This window comes from Geotrypetes seraphini, chromosome 7 (assembly GCF_902459505.1).
Source record: "Geotrypetes seraphini chromosome 7, aGeoSer1.1, whole genome shotgun sequence".
NCBI lineage: Eukaryota > Metazoa > Chordata > Amphibia > Gymnophiona > Dermophiidae > Geotrypetes > Geotrypetes seraphini.
This window is the reverse complement of record NC_047090.1, coordinates 64,460,296-64,481,056: the sequence shown is the minus strand read 5'-3', so window position 1 is coordinate 64,481,056 and position 20,761 is coordinate 64,460,296. Positions and strand designations below refer to the sequence as shown.

Sequence of the window (20,761 nt, the reverse complement as noted above, 5' to 3'; positions counted from 1 at the left end):
AAATTATTTGCCAAAATACGAGAGTTCTCCATCTCTCCATGAGATACTTTTGCTTATGCACAACTTCAGTATTCTATCACTAGTTTACCCTGGGAGGATCTTACCAAAGTTGCTCAGGAGACTATCAGAGGCTTACACAATTGGATCCCAACAGAAAGTTCCTTTGTGATTTCACCATCATTACCTTCTAGACACTACTAAGGAAATACTATGTCTCATTGGCTAAGTCTTAGAATGAGGATCTGACAATGGACATTGCCGAATCAATACTGCACAAATTTGTGATCTCAAATAAAACACAGATTGGTAAATGTTTTACATTAGGAAACACTATATAAGTTTGCTCTATGTCTCTCTCAAGTGAGCTTATAGAGCTAGCACTGCATCTCATGAATGTTCTAGATGCAAGATGGCTTGCGCCTCTTTAAGGACCTGCACTCATATCAAACCCTTCTGGACTCAACTGATTTCATCTATTTCCTGTTGGTGGAATTGTACTATACAGATTAGTGCTGCCCGATTCAGGGGAAAAAATTTTGATTCGATTCAACCTATTGAATCGATTTTTTTCAAACATTCTGGTGGGTTTATTTTATAGCCTCTTCACCTCCTTTGCCTTCTCCAAACCACACTGGTGCTGTGGTGTAAACAAAATAAACAAACATAAAAGACTTTTCCTCTCTCTGTTAAATCCTAGCTCACGTTTGCGGTCTAACACAAGCTCTGGCAGGATACACGTTTCAAATCTGACATATTGTAATCACAAAAGAGAAAATAAAATTATTTTTTCTACCTTTTGTTGTCTGGTCATTATTCAAATCTTGTTGGTCCCAGGCTCTGGTTGTCTTCTGATAACTTGCTTGCCAGGGTCTCCTTCTTCTTTCTCCGTGCTAACCACCCATCTTCTATCTCTGTCCTCCCCTTCCATTTCCCTTCCCTCCCCCGGAGGTCTGGCATCTTTCCTTTTGTTTGTCTCCATCCACAGATCTACCTTTTCCAACTACCCTTTCATCCAGCATCTCTCCTTCCTTCCCCACCACCCCAGGGTCCACCATCTCTCCCTTTCTTTTCCCAACTACCCTCCTATCCAGTATCTCTTCCCCCCCCCCTCCATACCATTCCTTGTGTCCAACTTCTCTCCCTTTCTGTTCCTTCCCTCCCTAAATCCCATTGTTCACCATCTCTCTCCCTCTCCTATTTTTAGACCCATTATTTCTTTTCCCCAAAGTCCAGCATATGCATGTCTTTGAACCCCCCTCCCTCTCCCTGTACTTCAACACCAGGGAAGCCTCCCCTGAAAGTCTGTCACCCTCTGAAGGCCTGCATGTCCCACCTGAACGCCTGAACCACAATCCCTGAGGGCTTGTGCCACCACCCCTGAAGGCCTGCACCCCACCCCTGAAGCCTGCCTGTCCCTCCTGAAAGCCTGTACCAGCACCCCCGAAGGACTACACCCCCACTCCCCCGGGAAGGCCTGCGTGTTCCCCCTGACCTCCCGTGCACCCATTTACCTCATTTCAGCAGCCTGCATAGAGGATCGCTTGTGCTAGTGATCTCTGCAAGCTGCTATAGGCCTTGGGAGCTGTCTTCCCTCTGCTGCGGTCCCACCCCTCCTCTGACATCAGAGGCAGGATCGCAGCAGATAAAACAGCTCCGAAGGCATATAGCAGCTTGCAGAGATCGCTAGCACAAGCAATCCTCTCTACAGGCTGCTGAAATGAGGTAAATGAATGGGCAGGAGGCCAGGGGGGAAGCCGGATATCATCAGGAGGCCAAGGGGGAGAGCCGGACATCAGTACTTCCTGACTGACCCTCCCCCCTCACCTTCTAAAGCAGGAGCGGCAGTGGTTGGCCAGCAAGAGGCAGCGCTGCCGCTCCTGCTTTAGGGGGTGAGAGGGAAGGGTCAGTTACCGAATCGGGAGGCCGATTTTTTGTTGTTGTTGTTTTAAATCGATTCGAATCGATTCACCCAAAGTGAATCGGTGAACTGATTTGAATCGTGAATCAGGCAGCACTAATACAGATTTCTCCTAAAATGATGTTTGGTGAATATTTATTATCTCGCCCACTCCTAAAGGGCTTATACACTTTCTACACATAGCCTTTTGTTTGCGATAAAATATATACCAAGTACTGTATTTTTTGCTCCATAAGATGTACTTTTTTCCCCCAAAAAAGTGGGTGGAAATAAGGGTGTGTCTTATGGAGCAAATACCCTCCCCCTCGGTGTCAGAGCGGCGCAAAAGGCACAGCTCTAGTCGGAGCGGGATTCCCTGAGGAACTGACCAGCAGCCAGCGGAGCCCATGGCGAGGTGTACCCGGCCCAATTCCAATCACTTGTGACCCCTCCCCCCCACCTCCATCTGCCTCCACTTGGCGTTTGTACCAGCGCATGGGCGGCCGTTGGGAGAGGCTTCTGCAGCCGATGCCAGGCCCGCGCTAGCCCTCGTGGATTTCTCGCTCGACCCGTGAGGAGGAAGAAGAGGTGGTGGTAGTGGGGAGCATGTGTAGCATCGGTAGCCTAAGTCTGGGTGCAGCGCCTCTATGATGAAGTTTAAGCCAAACCAGACTTGGACTTACAACCAGGAAGGCTTTAAGAAACAGGTAGCCTGCCTGTGTTTCAGGAACGAGCTAGAGGATGAGGTGAGCGCAGCTTAAAGAGGGGGCCAGGGCTTTGTGTGCACAGACGTCATCCGGGAGTGGGGGGGGGGGGCAAATCTTGTCAGAGACACTGGCTGGGCTAGGCTGTTCACTTCCCACGGGGGCTTTATGCACTGGTGGAAGGGGTTCGTAGCGTCAGCTGTCATCACCCCTTCCCTCGAGATTCCTTCCCCACCCCCAACCTCTGGCTCTCTCCACAGCCCTTGCTTTAGGGTGGTCAACTTTCAAAGGCTATTTTGAGGGAGGGTTTTGAAGCATGTGAGGTCTGAAAGGAGGGAACAACTGAAATGGATCCCTGTAAGTCTTTGATTTTTACAAAACCATAAAAGGGCAGGACTGCTGGAGGAACTAAAATAAGGTTCGGGGGGGGGGGCCCTCTGCCTGCCTGATTGCCTCGGGGTGTGGGGCCCTGCCCTGTCCCAGCCTACCACTAGACCACCAGAGGGGAGACAGGGTACAGTGTCTGGCAGGGAGTGGGATCAGAGTGCAGAGCCTGGCAAGGAGTGTGGGGTTGGGTGCAGAGCCTGGCAGGGAGAATTTGGTTCAGAATGTTGTTTTTTTTGTTTTCCGCCTCTAAATCTAGGTTGCGTCTTATGGTCAGTTGCGTCTTATGGAGTGAAAAATACGGTAACTGGTTATTGTCCTCCCCACCAACTTTGCAAGTATGAAGTATGATTCACAGATTATAAACAGACAGACTCTGTTCAAGACTTTGATTTGGTATCAAGTCAAAGATTTCAATCTACTTGGGCACCTTTCTGGGAAACACTGACTTTAGAAGCACATAGCCATCTTTTGAATAGAAACCAGCACTGACATACTCAATTAGACTGCGGTGAAGCCAATGGGGGAGGGGAGGGGGGAGGGAAGGGGATTAGTTGGTTAGTTGACAGGAAGTATAAAAAGATTTCAAAGTATCATTATGGTCCATCTGTTTTTGACTGCATTGTTTCATCTTTGGAAATAGTTTGGATTGTATTGATGTATATTTTATTGATGCTTTGAATAAAAATGATTCAAACATTAAAAAATGAATTAATATAATTTAAAAATTATGTTGCACATGGCCCCTTCATTGTTTTTTTAAACTTTCAACACCTGTATGACAATGTTCCAAATGCATGGAAAAAGTGGTGTCTCACCTGCTATGTTTATTATGCACTGATGCCTGCTCTCCTGTCTGGTTAATGCCAGTTAAAGTCACTCCATCCACCGCTTTTTTCTTCTCTCGTCTACTAAGGGTACGGTTTAGGTCTGCAGACCATTCCTATAAAATGAATGGGTTTTGTGGTTTCACTTAATACATCAAGCATATAACTGAGAAACAAAGTTAGACCTTGCAAGAAAAAAGGGCAGGTAATACTCGTACAATAAATATTAAAAGTTCAATATCATAGAACAAAAATACAACCACTTCAAATTTTCCAAGTAACAGAAGTCAAGTTCAAATCAAAGGGGACAAGAATACCTTCCAGAAGCATAAAATCATATTAAAATAAAATTCTCGAACATAAACCAACATTATACCATATTTAAAGAATAGTGCAGAACATGGCTGTTCGTCTGATATTCGGACTAAAGAAAAGTGATCATATCAGTCCTTATTATCGATCACTGCACTGGTTGCCAGTGGAGGCACGAGTAATGTTTAAATTCTCATGCCTCTGTTTCAAATCAGTTTGGGGATTGGCACCTACCGGTACATACCTGCTATCTCATTTTGTGTTATATAACCCTGTGCGGATAACCAGGAACTGCAACCTATTTGCTTACCTGAAGATTTTAGGCTGTAAGGTCTTAGACAGGATGCTTGCTTTCCAAGCAAGCAAAAAGTCCTGGTTGGGTAACTATATCAGCGGAGCCATGTTGTCTTATGGCGCTTTTAGAAATCAACATAACATTAGTTGATAAATTCATCTCTTAATCTGTGCTTTTATCTTTATTTTTAAACATAACTAATCTTTCCTATCAATTTTAAACCTTTGATGTCTTTTTATACAACAAGCTGTATTCATTTTTTACTATTTTGTATTTCACCGATTGTCCAGTTTTTCTCTTTTGTGGAAACCGCCTAGAATTATTTTGATTAAGGCGGTATAGAAAAATAAAGTTATGTTATGTTATGTAAGAAAAAATCCAAAGCACTCAGCACCACAGTGTCAGGAACACGGCGCAGTTTGGAATGACACGCCCAAGCTACAAAGGAGGCAGCCTTCGCTGCTTTGATACAAGCCACGATCGAATCAAACAGATGCTTATGGATGAAAACCCAAGCATCAGTCCTGGACATCCTTCAGGACCACCACCCTAAGACTATGGAAAGATGTGTGCTTGATGGCATGCACCACCGAAGAATCCCCTCTTCAGGGGAGAAAAGCGCTTGTTCAGTCCATTTGCCCTGGGAGGAAGCCAAGCCAGGGCTAGAGTACATTTGAAGGGACTGTTAGAAGTCTGCCAGAAATCTGACAGAATCCAATCCAAGACAGGAGGATCAGGAAAAGAGGCAACCTCCAGCAGCGACCGGCTGTTCTGCTGCAGCTACCATCACTGAAGCAATTCAGAAAGAAAAACCAGCAAGGTGTGTGGGTGTAAAAACTTATAGGCACAGCGGAGTCCTCCTAAACACCGGCTCCGTACAGGTCCGGATCCCAAAGATCCACCAGATTCATCATAGCAGTGAACACCGCCGAGCTGCCCTGCAACAGCAGAGGGCTGGGAAAAGTACTTGGCACAACTGCGGGCACAGTGGTCTTACGCACCAGCACCCCGGCAGGAAGGCAAGATGACTAACCCGGGTCCACCTGAGAAGGGATCCCCAAGTCCGGTACAAAGTCCGGTAAAAGGGTAATGGGCAGAAAGCTTGACTTAAATATGCCTGAAAAGCAAAACTACAAAATCCCGGGGGGAAAACATCCTCCGGGGGAGGAGCCGCGCAGAAGCGCATCAGGTATAGCCTTTTTGGAGTATTTATAAGGGAAATAACCAAAGCTACACTTGCATTTTGCAAAAACGACACCAGCGCACTTCCTAGGGTCCCCCGACACCATTTCTATGGGAGTCAGGGCAGAAAGCGCTAGAAGACCCTCTCCGGGGTCCGAATGCACTGCATTCTGGAAAACCATACCCCCCCCAACCCGAGGGCAACAGCACATGCAGAATGTGGTCGCACAACCAACCGCCATCTGTCGCAAATGAGGCATAAATCCATCCAATCCTACCATGGGGCGGCCATTATGCAGTTTTCTTGCAGAAATGAAGCTTAGAAGGTGAAAAAATAACTTTAAATGAAATCGGGAAAAATCCAAGATGGCCACAGCGGGTGGCAATTTTGACTAAAAATAGCCCAGGGAAATCACAGGAACCCACTAAAAACAGTAATTTTGGGATTTTAGAGATAGACAGGGGTAGGGCATGCAAGGAAGCATCCTAAAACCCCTTTAAGACTGCCCCAAAATCGCTGATTTAGGCCGTCAGCCCTTTACTCACTGTGATCAGTGCTGAATGGAAAAACATTGCAGACACAGCAGAAACTGCTGACAAGGAGATGTTGCCTCAGAAAACTGGAAACCTGGATTCTAACTCTTCTTACTGCACCCCTTACCAGACCACCACGGCCAAAGACCTCCACCACTCTTGGACACGCCGTGCAGAAGCCTGGTGGAGGAACACAGTCTGGCTCCAATCCCAGTCACGCCCCCACGGAACAGCTTAGCCTGTGCTCTACCCACTAGCGGACAAATCTGGGGTGAAAAAGCTTTGGAGGGAATGATCCCTGAGCTCCGATCTGATGTGCAGGCTGTTCAGGGGGCTTACTGCATAGCAGGGAACCCCCCATAAGCAGACTTTTTCCAATGGTCTGTGATCTCTTGCAGTCATCATGTCCCCACAGGGAACCTCTAAAGCACGAGGGTGAAAACTGCACACAAAAAATACTTAAAACCACGAAATGAAACATGAGCAGAAAAGATAAGCTCCTACAGCCTGGCCTGTAGGAATTAAGATTGGGATTCTCAGGAGCATGCTCAGTGTAAGGTGTGAGAGGGAAGGGATAAAAGCTTCAACTGTTTGAGGCTTCCTACAGATCCCTGGCAGGAGGAAGTAAACAACCCACTGGTCCCGGAATAAAGTGGGATTGTACAAGAAGAAGGCCTTAGATATTTGAAGAGCACTTCAGCTATTTGGGATCACAATGGAGGACTTCAGAGGCTGTGCATTGGAGACTACTGCTCTAGAAGATTCATCATATGTACAATGGAAATAAATCTTTACTCCTTTAACAGCATTCATGTTTTAGCTGGATAAGTACAATTTTAGTTAATTTTGGTTTTGAATAAAATCAGTTAGCAATTTTGGGAGCATTAGCAATAATTTAAAAAAACCCAAACACTCACATCATCCTTGTTGCATGGAAAGCAGGAAAAAAATGAACAGTGAATCAGAGATGCCAAAGTATCGATAAAGACCTCAAACATATTATGGTCTGTGAAATGACAATTTAATACACAATGACAGCCAAGTACAGAGATTTTAATAGGTTGCTGAGACTTACAATGAGTACATACATAGGTTGCTGAGTACATACAATGTATAGAGGTTGGGGGGGTGGGTGTTCTACTTTTGAAAAATCAAATAGTGTCTGCTTAAGACATTTACAGCTGAAGTTCAGATTTAAAGCATTTCTTCCCTAGTTAAAAACTGCCTTCCCTATCAAGGAAAAAGGTACCCTCCACAACAATTATTTATTTGTATTTTTTTTAATGCTACATGCTAATAAAATTTAAAATTTCCTACTCTCAAGAAATAAAAGCAGTACATCATTACTGGACAAGGAGCATTAATTTGACTCCTTCCTACCAATGCAACAAAGTCGGTTCAGTTTTATATACCAAGATTCCTAGTCACAGTAGGTAAAGCACAGTTACTTACCATAACAAGTGTTATCCAGGGACAGGAGGCAGATATTTTCACATGTGGGTGATGTCCCCAACAGAGCCCTGGTATGAACAGTTTAAAAGAGCATTGCCACTTTAAGACTTTCAGAAAGTCTGCGATAGCCCGAGTACCTTCCCGCCTGACGTAGGTGTGCGGTCCCTCAGTTCAGTAAGCCAGCTAATAAGCCAACCAGGGGAGGTGGGTGGGTTGTGAAAATATCTGCCTGCTGCCCCTGGACAACACCCGTTACAGTAAGTAACTGTGCTTTATCCCAGGACAAGCTGTGGTTGTTGGAGTGTGTGGCACAGTGGTTAGAGCTATAGCCTTAGCACCCTAAGGTTGTGGGTTCAAATCCTTCGCTGCTCCTTGTGACCCTGGGCAAGTCACTTAATCCCCTCATTGCCCCAGGTACACTAGATAAGAGTTTGAGCCCACCGGGACAGATAGGGAAATATGATAAAAGTACCTGAATGTAAACCACTTAGGATAAGTGGCATATAAATAAATTAATGAATTAATATTCTCACATGTGGGTGACCTCCAAGCTAAACCAGAATGGGATGGTGGGAATGTTGGCTTTTAGGAAAATAAATTTTGTAATACTGACTGGCCGAAGTGCCCATCCCATCTGGAGAAAGATTCCAGACAGTAATGTGAGGTGAATGTGTGAATCGAGAACCAGGTGGCAGCTTTACATATTTCTTCAATAGGGGTAGATCTAAGGAAAGCTACTGAAGCTGCCGTAGCTCTAACTTTATGGGTTAGTGATACGAATCTCCAGTTGCAGTTCAGCCTGAGCATAATAGAATGATATATAGGAAGTCAACCAGCTGGAAATTGTTCTCTTGGAAATAGTTCTCTTGGAAATAGGATGCCCCAACTTGTTAGGATCATAGGAGACAAAGTTGAGGAGATGATCTATGCGGCTTTGCTCTGTTGATAGTAGGCCAAAGCTCGCTTGCAATCCAGAGTATTAAGAGCTGTTTCTCCTGAGTGAGAGTGAGGCTGAGGGAAAAATACTAGAAGCTGAAAGAGATGAAACTAAGTAACAACTTTCAGCAGAAACTTTGGATGTGTGCGAAGAACCACCTTATCATGGTGGAACACAATGAATGGTGGATCTGCCACAAATGCTTGAAGTTCACTTACTCTTCTGGCAGAAGTAAATGAAATGAGAAAAACAACTTTCCAGGTACGATACTTCAGATGAGCCGTAGACATTGGTTCAAATGGAGGCTTCATCAAATTAGCAAGAACTACATTAAGGTCCCAGACTATTGGAGGAGGTTTGAGAGGTGGTTTCACATTGAAAATCCTTTCATAAATCTGGGAGACTAAAGGATGAGCGGTTAGAGGTTTACCCTCCACTGGGTGGTGCAAAGCAGTAATAGCACCGAGATGAATTTGAATGGATGTAGACTTGAGTCCTAACTCCAACAAATGAAGAAGGTAATCCATGACTAGTGAAACTGAAATGGATTGTGGATCATGATGATGATGAAGACACCAGGATAAGAAACGAGTCCACTTCTGCTGATAACATTGTTGAGTGGCTGGTTTCTAGGAGGCTTCGAGGATAAGTCTAACTGGCTGAGAAAGGTGAAGTTCAGCTGCATTCAGACCAAGAGATACCAAGCTGTCAGGTGTAGAGAGACTGAACATAAGAACATAAGAACATAAGTAGTCGCCTCCGCCAGGGCAGACCAGAGGTCCATCCCGCCCAGCGGTCCGCTCACGCGGCGGCCCATCAGGCATATTGCCTGAGCAGCAGTCCCTGACTAATTTTATACCTACCTCTACATTTATCTCTAAACCTTCCACTGCTCTTATCTGTACCCCTCAATCCCTTTGTCCTCCAGGAACCTATCCAGGTCTTCCTTGAAACCCTGTACTGTGCTATTTCCTATCACGGCTTCCGGAAGGGTGTTCCATGTGTCCACCACCCTCTGTGTGAAAAAAAATTTCCTTGCGTTTGTTCTAAACCTGTCCCCCTTCAATTTCATCGAGTGGCCCCTTGTTTTTGTGGTTTCTTTCAAATTGAAAAATCTGTCCTTGTCAACCTTTTCGATGCCCCTCAGGATCTTGAAGGTCTCTATCATGTCTCCTCTGAGTCTCCGCTTTTCCAGGGAGAACAGCCCCAGCTTTTTCAGTCTGTCAGTGTATGTAAGGTTTTCCATACCCTTAATCAGTTTAGGGAATTAAGACTATGCTCTCCAGACACACATCAAAAAGACTGCGTTGATTTGGCCGGAGCAGCAGGCTGGGGGTTTTGCAGGACATTGTTGTATCTGCTTCCTTTGTTGAGGTCGTACTGGAGAAAAGACTTTGGCTGAAAAACTCCTCTGGTAAGATGAAGCATGCTTGAAAGGTGTCTATGAGACTGTTTTTTTTCTTGGGTTTAACCAAGGTGTCTCAATGAGTCTCATGAGCCGAGAGCTTTTGTGTTGCGGTATCTGACGAACCTCCAAAAAGCTCATCTCCCAAGCAAGGTACGTTGGCTAGCTGGTCTTGGTGTTATGTTGTTACTTGCTGTTACTATGTTATGTTACTATGGTGGTTGACATCCATGTCAGAGACTCCAAGCCATGCTAGTCTCCTCATGGAAGAGGCTCTGGAGGAGAGTTCAAAAATGTCATAGGCCGAACGCCCCATATACTTCCTCAGCTGAAGCACAGTAGAGACAAGTTGTTGAAAACCTTTCAACTTTCAGGCAGGAATGTATTTCTGATAAGCAGGAAACAGCTTGAGAAGATGCTTTAAGTAGCTGGAGAAGTAGAAATTATAGTTGACAGCTCTTTTTTTTTTTATATTTTATTTTTTATTTTCAATTTTTACATAAAGTGTACAAAATATTAAAGTACAATTGATAAATACACAATATCACTTTTATATCTAATACATTATATTCTAAATGTATTTTATCCCCCCTCCCTCCCCCCACCCTTCTATTACTTTTCAATCATACATTACATATTGTAAATCATATTATATTTTATTATGTAAAAATTATTTTCACTGCCCCCCTTCTATGTGTGTCACAAAGAAGATATTTAAAAGAAGAAAAGAAGAAGAAAATCCTACTAATTATTCATTGCAATATTTTGTCAATGGCCCCCATATTTTTATGAATTTAGTATATGTCCCTCTTTGTATTGCTATTGTTCTTTCCATTTTAAATATATGACATATTGTATTCCACCAAAATGTATAATTTAGGTTATTATAATTCTTCCAATTATTGGTTATATGCTGAATGGCAACCCCTGTCATAATTAATAAAAGCTTGTTATTTTCTGGTGAAATTTGACTTTTTTTTCTCATCATCATTCCAAATAATACTGTATCATATGATATTGCTATATGATTTTCCATCAATTTATTAATTTGTGGCCAAATTGAATTCCAAAAACTTTTAATGTAGGGACAATGATATAGTAAGTGATCTAAAGTCCCTGGTTCCAGATTACAGTGCCAGCATTTATTGGACTTAGAACTGTCTAATTTTTGCAAACGTGTAGGGGTCCAAAAAGCTCTATGTAATAAAAAGAACCAAGTTTGTCTCATAGATGCTGACACTGTACATCTCATTCTCCAAGACCAAATTAGTGGCCATTGAGATGTATTAATTTGATGCTTAATCTCAATGCTCCAAATATCTCTTAGACCATTTTTTGGTTTTTTATTCAAATATCCAGATATTAATTTATACCACAATGCGGCTTGATGTCCTAGGAAGTCTGCTTGAAAACATAAGAACTTTAAACTATATTGATTATTCAATGTTTTCCATTCAGGGAACCCAACCTGAATGGCCTGCTTCAATTGCAACCATTTAAAACTTTGTGTTTTATTAAGACCAAATCTATGTTGCAATTGTGAAAAATCCAGCAGTTTACCTTCTGAAATAACGTCATCCAAAGATCTAATGCCTGCAATAATCCAGTTCTTCCAAAGGATTTGAGCTCCGCCAATTTTGATCTTGGAGTTTATCCATAGAGATTGATTAGTTGATTTGTTTATTGGGATAGGTGTTAATTTACTTATAAATCTCAACGTTTTCCAAGTATCCATTAAAATTTTATTTTCTCTGTATCTTCTAGGCATGTTAATACTTGGAAGGTGAACTAAATTTAGGGGAAACATAAAGCGCCATTCCAAATATAACCAATCTGGTGCATTATCTATAAGTTCTGGGAGGATCCAATACATACCCTGACGTAGAATATAGGCTTGATGGTACCTATAAAAATTTGGAAAATTTACCCCTCCCTCCTTAATTGATTTTTGCAAAGTTACTAAAGCTATTCTAGGTGTTCTACCAAGCCAAAGAAATTTCGTTAAAATGCTATTAAGCTTTTTATAAAAGGACCCCTGAAAATAAATAGGTATCATACTCATTTGGTAGCAAACTACAGGCAAGATCATCATTTTAATAGTTTGAACTCTCCCCCACCAAGAAACTTTTTTTAATACAAATTTTTCATTTTCTTTTACGGTATCTTCAATTGTATTTTTAACTTGAATGCCAAGATATTTAAATCCTTCTTCCTTCCATATGAACGGAAAATCTTTAAATAATCCTTTTACACAATGAACATTTAAGGGTATAATTTCAGATTTATTCCAATTAATTTTATAACCTGAAAATTTACCAAACTTATCAATTAATTTTAATAATGAAGATAAGGTAGATTCTGGATTTTTCAAATAAAGCAAAATATCATCAGCATAAGCCGAAATTTTATATTCCATATCTGAATATGGAATACCCTGTATCTCCCCGGTTTGCTGTATTGCTAACAATAAGGGTTCTAATATAACATCAAATAACAAAGGAGATAAGGGACAACCTTGTCTAACTCCCCTCCGCAATTGAAATCCATCAGATATCATATTATTAATATTTAATCTTGCAATCGGGAAGCTATACAAAGTTTTTACCATTTGTATAAATCCAGAACCTATACCAAACCATTCTAAAGCTTGATACATAAAATTCCATTCTACCCTATCAAACGCTTTTTCTGCATCCAAGGAAACTGTAAAAGTCGGTTCATCTATTTTTTTTGATAAATTTAACATATGAAACAATAATCTAGAGTTATTAGAGGAATGTCTTTTAGCAACGAAACCCGTCTGATGCATATCTATAATATGTGGGAGAGCTTTGGCTAATCTCAAAGCCAAAATTTTTGCCAATAATTTATTATCCACATTTATTAATGATATAGGCCTGTAGTTTGAAACCAAAGTAGGATCTTTATTTGGCTTAGGCAGAACAATTATTATTGATTCAGCCATAGTACCTTTAATATCACCTTTTATGAGTTGTGTTTGATATAAATTTAGTAAATGTGGGGAAAGGATATTTTGAAATGTTTTATAAAATTCTACTGAATAACCATCACCACCTGGAGCGGATCCAACTCTAAGAGACTTCAATGCTGTTTCTAATTCTTTTAATGATATAGGTTCATCTAAACTCCGTTTTATATGATCAGGAACCTTAGGTCCAATAATTAAATCTAAAAAATTTTTACCATCTTTTTGTCTCTCCAAATAAGGCTCGGAAGAATACAGATCTTTATAAAATTTTAGAAATTGTTTTAAAATTATATCTGTTTGATTTGTTATTGTACCATTATCATCTTTTATCCCATTAACACTAGTTTTCCTTTTTTTTTGCTTTAAGATAATTTGCCAATAATCTCCCCGCCTTATTAGAATTTCCATAATACACTGCTTGTTTGGAAAACAAATCTCTTCTTATCATTTTTGAAGATAATTCATTATATTTACCTTTTACTTTCAAAAGAGATTGTAATGTCTCATTTTCCCATTTGTTTATCAATTTAGCTTCTAATATTTTAATTTTTTTTTCTAATTCTATATATTGAATTTTATTCTGTTTCCTAATAAAAGCTGAATATGATATAATATTACCCCTCATAGTTGCTTTAAATGCATCCCATACATTCTCTATAGATGTATCTTCCACTAAATTCATTTGAAAGAAATCATTAATTTGTGTTTTAAAATTTTCCAAAAATTTATCATCCACAAGCAGTGCATTATCAAATCTCCAAAGAGGTCTACCCTTTTCCAATTTATCTAATTGTAATTCTATCCATATTCCCGCATGATCCGAAATAATGATAGGATCTATGGAAGCTTTAATCACCTGTTGCACTTCATTTGTTGAAACAAAAATATAATCTATTCTTGAAAATGATTTATGAACCTGTGAACAAAATGAAAATTCCTGATCATTAAAATGAAGAATATGCCATATATCCTTTAAATCGCATGTTTGGAGGATCACGTGATGCCGTCTCGGTGAGCCGACGTGCGCGAGAAGAGCTCCCGGGCCCGCTTGTTTTTTCTTATCTCGGCCGGCGTTGCTATCGGCGCGGGCTGCTCTCCCCGACTTCCGGTTTCGGAGGGGAAGTCCCGGCAGCGTTTTGCGCTCGGTTTGGGGCGCTATGGCTGCAAAAGTGACCCGCAAGGAGCGGGAGAAGCCTCGGGCAGCAGATCCCAAGATGGCGGAGCCTGCCCTCGTGTCTCCCTCTTCTCCACGATCTGAGTGGGTGGCGGATGTTATCACGGAGGTGAGAGCAGCGATACAGGACACCCTTACCTCTCAGCTTCAAAAGCTCTCCGACAAACTGGATGGCTTGGATGCTTCTGTGAGCCATATTAGAGCGGAGTTTGGATCTTTTCAACAAAGGGTGTCTGATTTGGAGGACTCGGCCGGGCAGTCTAGGGAGGCTCAGACAGCGGCGGACTCCAAAATTCGCCAGCTGGAACTTAAGGTGGAGGATCTGGAGAATCGCTCCAGGCACAGCAATTTGCGACTTGTGGGCGTTCCCGAATCGGTGTTGGATGGGCAGCTGCACTCCTTTTTGGAATCCTGGCTGGTGCAGTCTCTTCAGCTTCCTTCGACTGCGGGGCCCCTGCGGATTGAGAGAGCGCACCGTCTGGGAGTTCGCCGCCAAGATGCTACCCGTCCGAGAGTGGTAATCTTCAAGGTGTTGAATTATGCCCACAAGGTGGAGATCCTGCGGGCTATTCGGGCGAAAGGCCCCCTCACCTATGAAAATCAGAAGATTTTGTGCTTCCAGGACTTCTCGGTTCAATTGGCTGCCCGGAGAAAGGAATATGCCGCTGTTTGCCGTCAACTCCATGAGCGGCGTATCCAGTTCGCGCTTCTCTATCCTGCACGCCTCAAAGTTCAACATGAAGGTCGCTCTCACTTTTTTGACTCTGCGGCTGATGCCTTGGCTTATGTGCATCGTCTGGCGGGAGTGGCGCCTAGCCCCTGATCGTCCTCTGTTTCCTGGTTTCTGGTTTCTGGACTGTACTGGGCTGGATCTCTTGCTGTTTTGATGCTGCTAGCAAGCTGCCTTGGACTTTGCCATGGACTGACGGTGGGGCGGTGGTGCTGGAGATTAGGGGGCTGCTGCCAGGTTCTCTGCCTGACCCATGTCCGAGGACTCCAGCCCTTTGGATTTGTTCCTGCTGTTCTTGTTTGACTGTGTATTGGATTATAGGGCGCTGTTCCTCTGTGGGGGATGGCGTGCTTTTCTGCCATGGTGCCTCCATCTGCTTTTGACATAGCTCTCGTTTGGTTTCTCTCAACATAAGGGGGATTTATTTTGTTTTATTTATTGATATGTTGTCTTTTTTTGCGGCTTATATTGGGAATGTTTCCCCGCATAACTGCTTGTTCCTCCGCAGTAATTATGCATTCTTGTTTATTTGTTGAGATATGTCTTTAGGCTAATTTCCAGTACTTCTTCTTCGTGGGTTTGTGTTTAGTTTCTATGGAAGTTGGGGGGTGGGCTCGGGAGGGCTTTTCAGCGTGATTGGTATCTGGGTTTCTCCCAGATCTGTGCATGAAAATTTGGGGATGGGAGTTTGGGAGGTTGTTGGGGGGGGGGAGGGCTGCTGGGTGGTTGGGGGTTGGGCTGGGGAGGGGGGTATGTATGTGTGGAATGTTTGGAAGGGTGTGTTTGGGTGTGACTGGAGGTGGTTGTGTGACCCGGGGTATTGGTGTTTGGCTGTGTTTGTGTTTTTTTTTGGACTATGGATGACTTTTTGCTCTGGGAAGGAGCCGCTGGCTGGGACGGTTCCCCCGGTAGTCTATTCAGCTATTTTTCTTTTTCTCTTAGCTTTTCCTACTCATGGTAATTAAGTTTATTTCCTGGAATGTCCATGGTATCACATCTCCTGTTAAACGCCAAAAAATTCTTAGTGCATTGAATCGACAAAAGGTGGATATAGCATTTTTGCAGGAGACCCACCTCTCTTCTGCGGAACATGCTAAACTCTGCCGGTGGTGGGTTGGTGAGATCTTGGAGTCTTCGGGTCTGCACCGGAAGGCGGGGGTAGTCATTTTATGTCGTAAGGGTCTGCATTTGACTACCCATAAGGTATGGTCTGACCCGCAGGGGCGTTATCTGGTTGCTAAAGTGACACTTAATAGGCAGGATTTGCTCTTGTGTAATATATATGCTCCTAACACTTGGGATGGGTCCTTTATGCGTTCCCTTACCAGACTTCTTCACCAGGACCTTCCAGTGGTGTTGGGTGGGGATTTTAATCAAGCTTTTGATCCCACTATTGACAAATCTAATCCCCTTCCTCACGACAGGTATGCCCCGAATAGAGGCCTTCCCTTGTTTGCCTCTTCTATGTCTTTGATTGATGTGTGGCGGGTGTTACATCCTGGCGACCGCGACTACACTCACACATCTAGTGCCCATGCAACGCAGTCCCGTATTGATTATTGGTTGCTCACGGATTCCCTGTTTTCGCAGGTGAGCTCGGCGGAGATTGGGGGATATGATGTTTCGGATCATGCTATGATTGTTCTTATTTTAGAGTTTCCTGGAGATACCCCTGGGGGCTTTCATTGGCGGTTTCCTCTCTCGCTCTATTCTGATCAGGAGTTTCATGCTTTCCTGGTGGATAAATGGAAGGACTATGCTTTTCACAATGCGTCTCATAGGGGTGACGCATTTCTTTACTGGGAGGCTGCTAAAGTGGTGTTGCGGGGTAAGATCATTGCTTACTCTAGCCGAAAGAAAAAAAGGCGCGACCGTCAGGTGCTCCGGCTGGAGCGCCAGGTTCAGGAGGATCGTCGCCGCTATGGGGCTCACCCCACCGGAATCAATAGAGCGTTATTATTGGCTTCGCAGTTGTCGTTGCGGGAACTATTACATGATCGGGCAATGAAATCTTTGGCATACTATAAATTTCAACTGTATTTACATGCTAATAAGAGCGGTAAGCTTCTGGCAAATTTGATTCGACGTGCTAAGGGGTTTTCCCCAATTCTCCATCTCCGCCGGGCAGATGGTGGCTTGGTCCACAAAGATGAGGATATGGCGGCGGTGTTTCATCATTATTTCCAGGAGTTGTATGCTGCTCCACCGGTTTCTTCGTTGGCGGGTGATCTTTATTTGGATCAGGTCTCTCATCCGGTGGTGACAGAAGCTCAGAATGCGCGTTTGCAAGCTCCTTTTACAGTTGAAGAGCTATCGCTGGTTCTTGGTAGTTCTCCGCTGCAGAAGGCGGCGGGACCCGATGGCTTTCGCAGTGAATTCTATAGACTTCTACTTGCGGACGTGGCCCCGGTTCTGGTTGATGTGTTTAACACTGCGGTACGCGAGGGGGCTCTTCCGCCTTCTCTTCGGGTTGCTCAGATTGTGGTTCTGCTTAAGCCCGGCAAGGACCCATTACAGGCCTCCTCGTATCGCCCCATATCCCTGTTGAATGCTGAAGCTAAATTCTTTGCTAAATTGTTGGCCAACCGGTTGGCGGGTATTTTGCCCTCTCTGGTGGCGGAGCCTCAAGTTGGGTTCGTCAAAGGACGGTCGTCCACTCGCAATTTACGTACAATATTGACTTCGCTGGAGTGGGTGGAGCGGGAGCAGGTTTCTTCTTTGCTGGTCAGTTTTGATGCCCATAAGGCCTTTGATAGGGTTTTGTGGGATTTTTTGTTTTGTACTCTTCAACATTATGGTATGGGAGGTTTCTTTAGTGATGCGGTGGCTGCATTATATCATGATCCGCTGGCTAGGGTGCTGGTTAATGGAGTTTCTTCGGCGGTGTTTCCAATTCAGCGGGGTACTAGACAGGGTTGCCCCTTGTCTCCTCTTCTTTTCGTACTCACCTTGGATCCCTTAATTCGCGAAATCTCTGCTAATCCGGCGGTTCGGGGTGTTTCTCTTGGCGGCCGAGAGTTTAAGATTTCGGCGTTTGCAGACGATTTGTTGGTTCATTTGACCTCCCCGTGGGACTCCTTTCCTGCTCTTATGTCGCTTTTTACGGAGTATGGCGATTTTTCGGGCTTCCAATTGAATTATGATAAATCTTTGGCATTAGCTACGGCCGAGGCGGTGCGCTTGGAGTGGCCGGGGCAGTTTCCTTTACGGTGGGCGGATGGTGTATTCAAATATTTGGGAGTGCAACTCACGAGCAGTGTGGGACGGTTATATCGTGCTAATGTAGATGTTTTGTTGGCCGCTACGGAGGGTTGTTTTGCAAAGTGGATGTCTTTACCTCTCTCTTTTTATGGAAGGGTTCAGTTGTATAAGATGGTTATTTTTCCCCGCTGGTTGTATGTACTCCAGTTGCTGCCTCTTTGTCTGCGTCGTAGCGATCTTCAACGGCTTCATAGGCAGCTGACCCGATTCCTCTGGCAGGGCAAGAAGTCTCAGATATCGATCTCTTATCTGTTCGGCTCGGGAGGGGTCGGGGGTGCGGGGCTCCCGGATATTGGCCTCTATAATCTGGCTTGCTTGTTGCGATTTTTGGGTGACTGGTACTTACAGAGTGATGACTATCTTTTTCGGGACTTTGAACATGCTCTTTTCTCTCCTTGGCACTTGTTTTCGCTGTCTCAGTTACCTGTTCGCCTCTTGCCTCCCGCGTTCCGTTCTAGTTTCATCCTTAGGTCGTGGCGTTTTTCGTGGAAGGCATTGGTAGGGTTACTGGGGGGGGACCATCAAGTTTCGGATCAGTTGTCTATACGGGGGAATCCGCAGTTTCTGCCTGGCTGTGATAACTCGGTCTTTGTGCGATGGACTGGAGAAGGGTTTCTTCTTCTTGAGCATTTATTGGATGTGGAAGGGGCGATGAGACCTTGGGGAGATTTTCCCATGCTTCATTCTTTGGGTGTGGGAGGTCTGTTTGCGTACCGGCAAATTCATCATTATGTGGGATCCTTGGCGCGCCCGGGCTTACGGTTCCGATTGGGTAACCAATTTCGTCAATTTTTTGCCCAATTTTATGCTTGTGGCTTGACGGTGTCTGCGTTGCATGGGGCTTTGCGGAGGCTTACTCCTCAGAAGTCTTATACGGCTCTGGAGAGCCGCTGGGGTAGAGATCTGGGCATACCTGGTGAGTCCCTGAACTTTCCATCCCTTATTGGTCGTATCTCTTCTATTTCTATTAGTGCAGAACTGAGGGAATGCCAATTTCGAGTGGTGTATAGAGCGTATTTTTCCCAAGAGCGGGTCCACAAGGTTGGGGGCATTTCTTCTCCAATCTGCCCTAAGTGTACACTGGGTTGCAACTCCTTTTTTCATGCATTTTGGGGATGCCCTCGAGTGAAAGTCTTTTGGAGAGCCGTACTCCGCTTTTTGGAGCGGCTGGTTGGTCATGCTATTCCGATGTCTCCGGTAGGCTTGCTTTTGGATAGATATGAATCTTTGCGAGTGCCTGCTCGGAGACATCGGTTGCTGATCCGGAGGGGTGCTGTTATAGGAAAGAAGATCATTCTTAGCGTTTGGACGCAAGATATAGCGCCTGCTTACTGGGCTTGGAGGAATCGTTTTCATAATTTGATGCTCTTGGAGCAGCGCCATGCTCGATTATCTGTCCGGCGGACGAAGATTTTCCTGCAGACCTGGGACCCCTACATTTCCTCGCTTTCCCCTAGGGCCAGAAGTCTGGTCTTGAATTCACTCTGTTGTTGATACCTTATGCTCTCAGCTGTTTTCCCCGGGTTGGTGGGTGGATGTTTGAGAGAGTGTGAAAGGTAGGTATGAGTGGTTGGACGTATGTGGAGTTCAGGGGGTAGGGTGGGATTACACATTGTGGGTGGGAGGATGGGAATTGGATCTCTTGTTTTGTTTGATCTGTGCTGAGCGGCATAAGCAAACAGCTTGCTCAGCATAATCCTTTCTTGCTGGGGGGTTTTGGGTATGGAATGGGTCTCATGGTGTGGGTTTGGGTTGGGGTGGGGGTTTGGGATTTGGAGTGGGTGGGGATTGGGGGATTCTTTGGTTGGGGTGAAAATGTGTTTGATGGTACATTTGATGTTCGCGACCTTGTTGTATGGTCGTGTTGTCTTGTGTGTTTATTGATGGTGTGCCAATAAAACATGATTTATACTAAATCGCATGTTTGAGCCAGATTATCTAAACCTAATGATTTTATACTTTTACTTGGTTTTTTATCCAATAATGGATCCATTACAGCATTAAAATCTCCAGCCACCACTAAATTAGAAGTAGCCAGTGGTAATAACATATTCTGTAATTTTTTTAAAAATTCTGATTGATTCGAATTAGGGGCATATATATTAAACAACGTCAGGGCATTATTTCCCATACCTATATCAACGTGTATCCATCTTCCATGTGGGTCTGAATTTATTACCTTAATCTTGGCATTATATTTTTTATTTATAAGAATTGCTACCCCTGCTTTTTTACCCTCTGCTGGAGCAAAAAAACAATCTTTTACCCACCCACCCGTTAGTTTCTGTGATTCTTTTGTATTAAGATGGGTCTCCTGCAGACAGTAAATATCCGCATTTTGCTTTTTTAAAAATGCTAATACCTTTTTCCTTTTAATTACATGGTTCAGGCCATTGACATTAATAGAATATATCTTAAAAGACATTATATATTTTAAAACTTATCAATATAGCCAGAAATAAGGACCTAGACATAATAGGAATCACAGAGACATGGTGGTCAGAGGACAACAAATGGGATGTGGCCCTGCCAGGGTACAAACTCTACAGAAAGGACAGGGAGCACAAGAAGGGGGGTGGAATAGCACTGTATATAAAGGACTACATTCCTTCATCCAGATCAGAAACAACAATAAGGGCAGACAGTCTGGAGTCACTATGGGTTAAGCTAACAGGAGG

General features: G+C 43.8%; 1 protein-coding gene across 8 annotated transcripts in view; it reads right to left on the bottom strand.

Annotated features, from left to right (window-relative positions):
• Nucleotides 1-20,761, bottom strand: part of PACSIN2 (protein kinase C and casein kinase substrate in neurons 2) — a 147,520-nt gene that overhangs the window by 29,912 nt on the left and 96,847 nt on the right. For all 8 annotated transcript variants that reach the window (XM_033951359.1, XM_033951355.1, XM_033951360.1 and 5 more), the window contains one exon: nucleotides 3,804-3,928. In XM_033951359.1, the coding sequence (XP_033807250.1) occupies nucleotides 3,804-3,928 (125 nt within the window). The remainder of the gene's footprint in view (nucleotides 1-3,803; nucleotides 3,929-20,761) is intronic.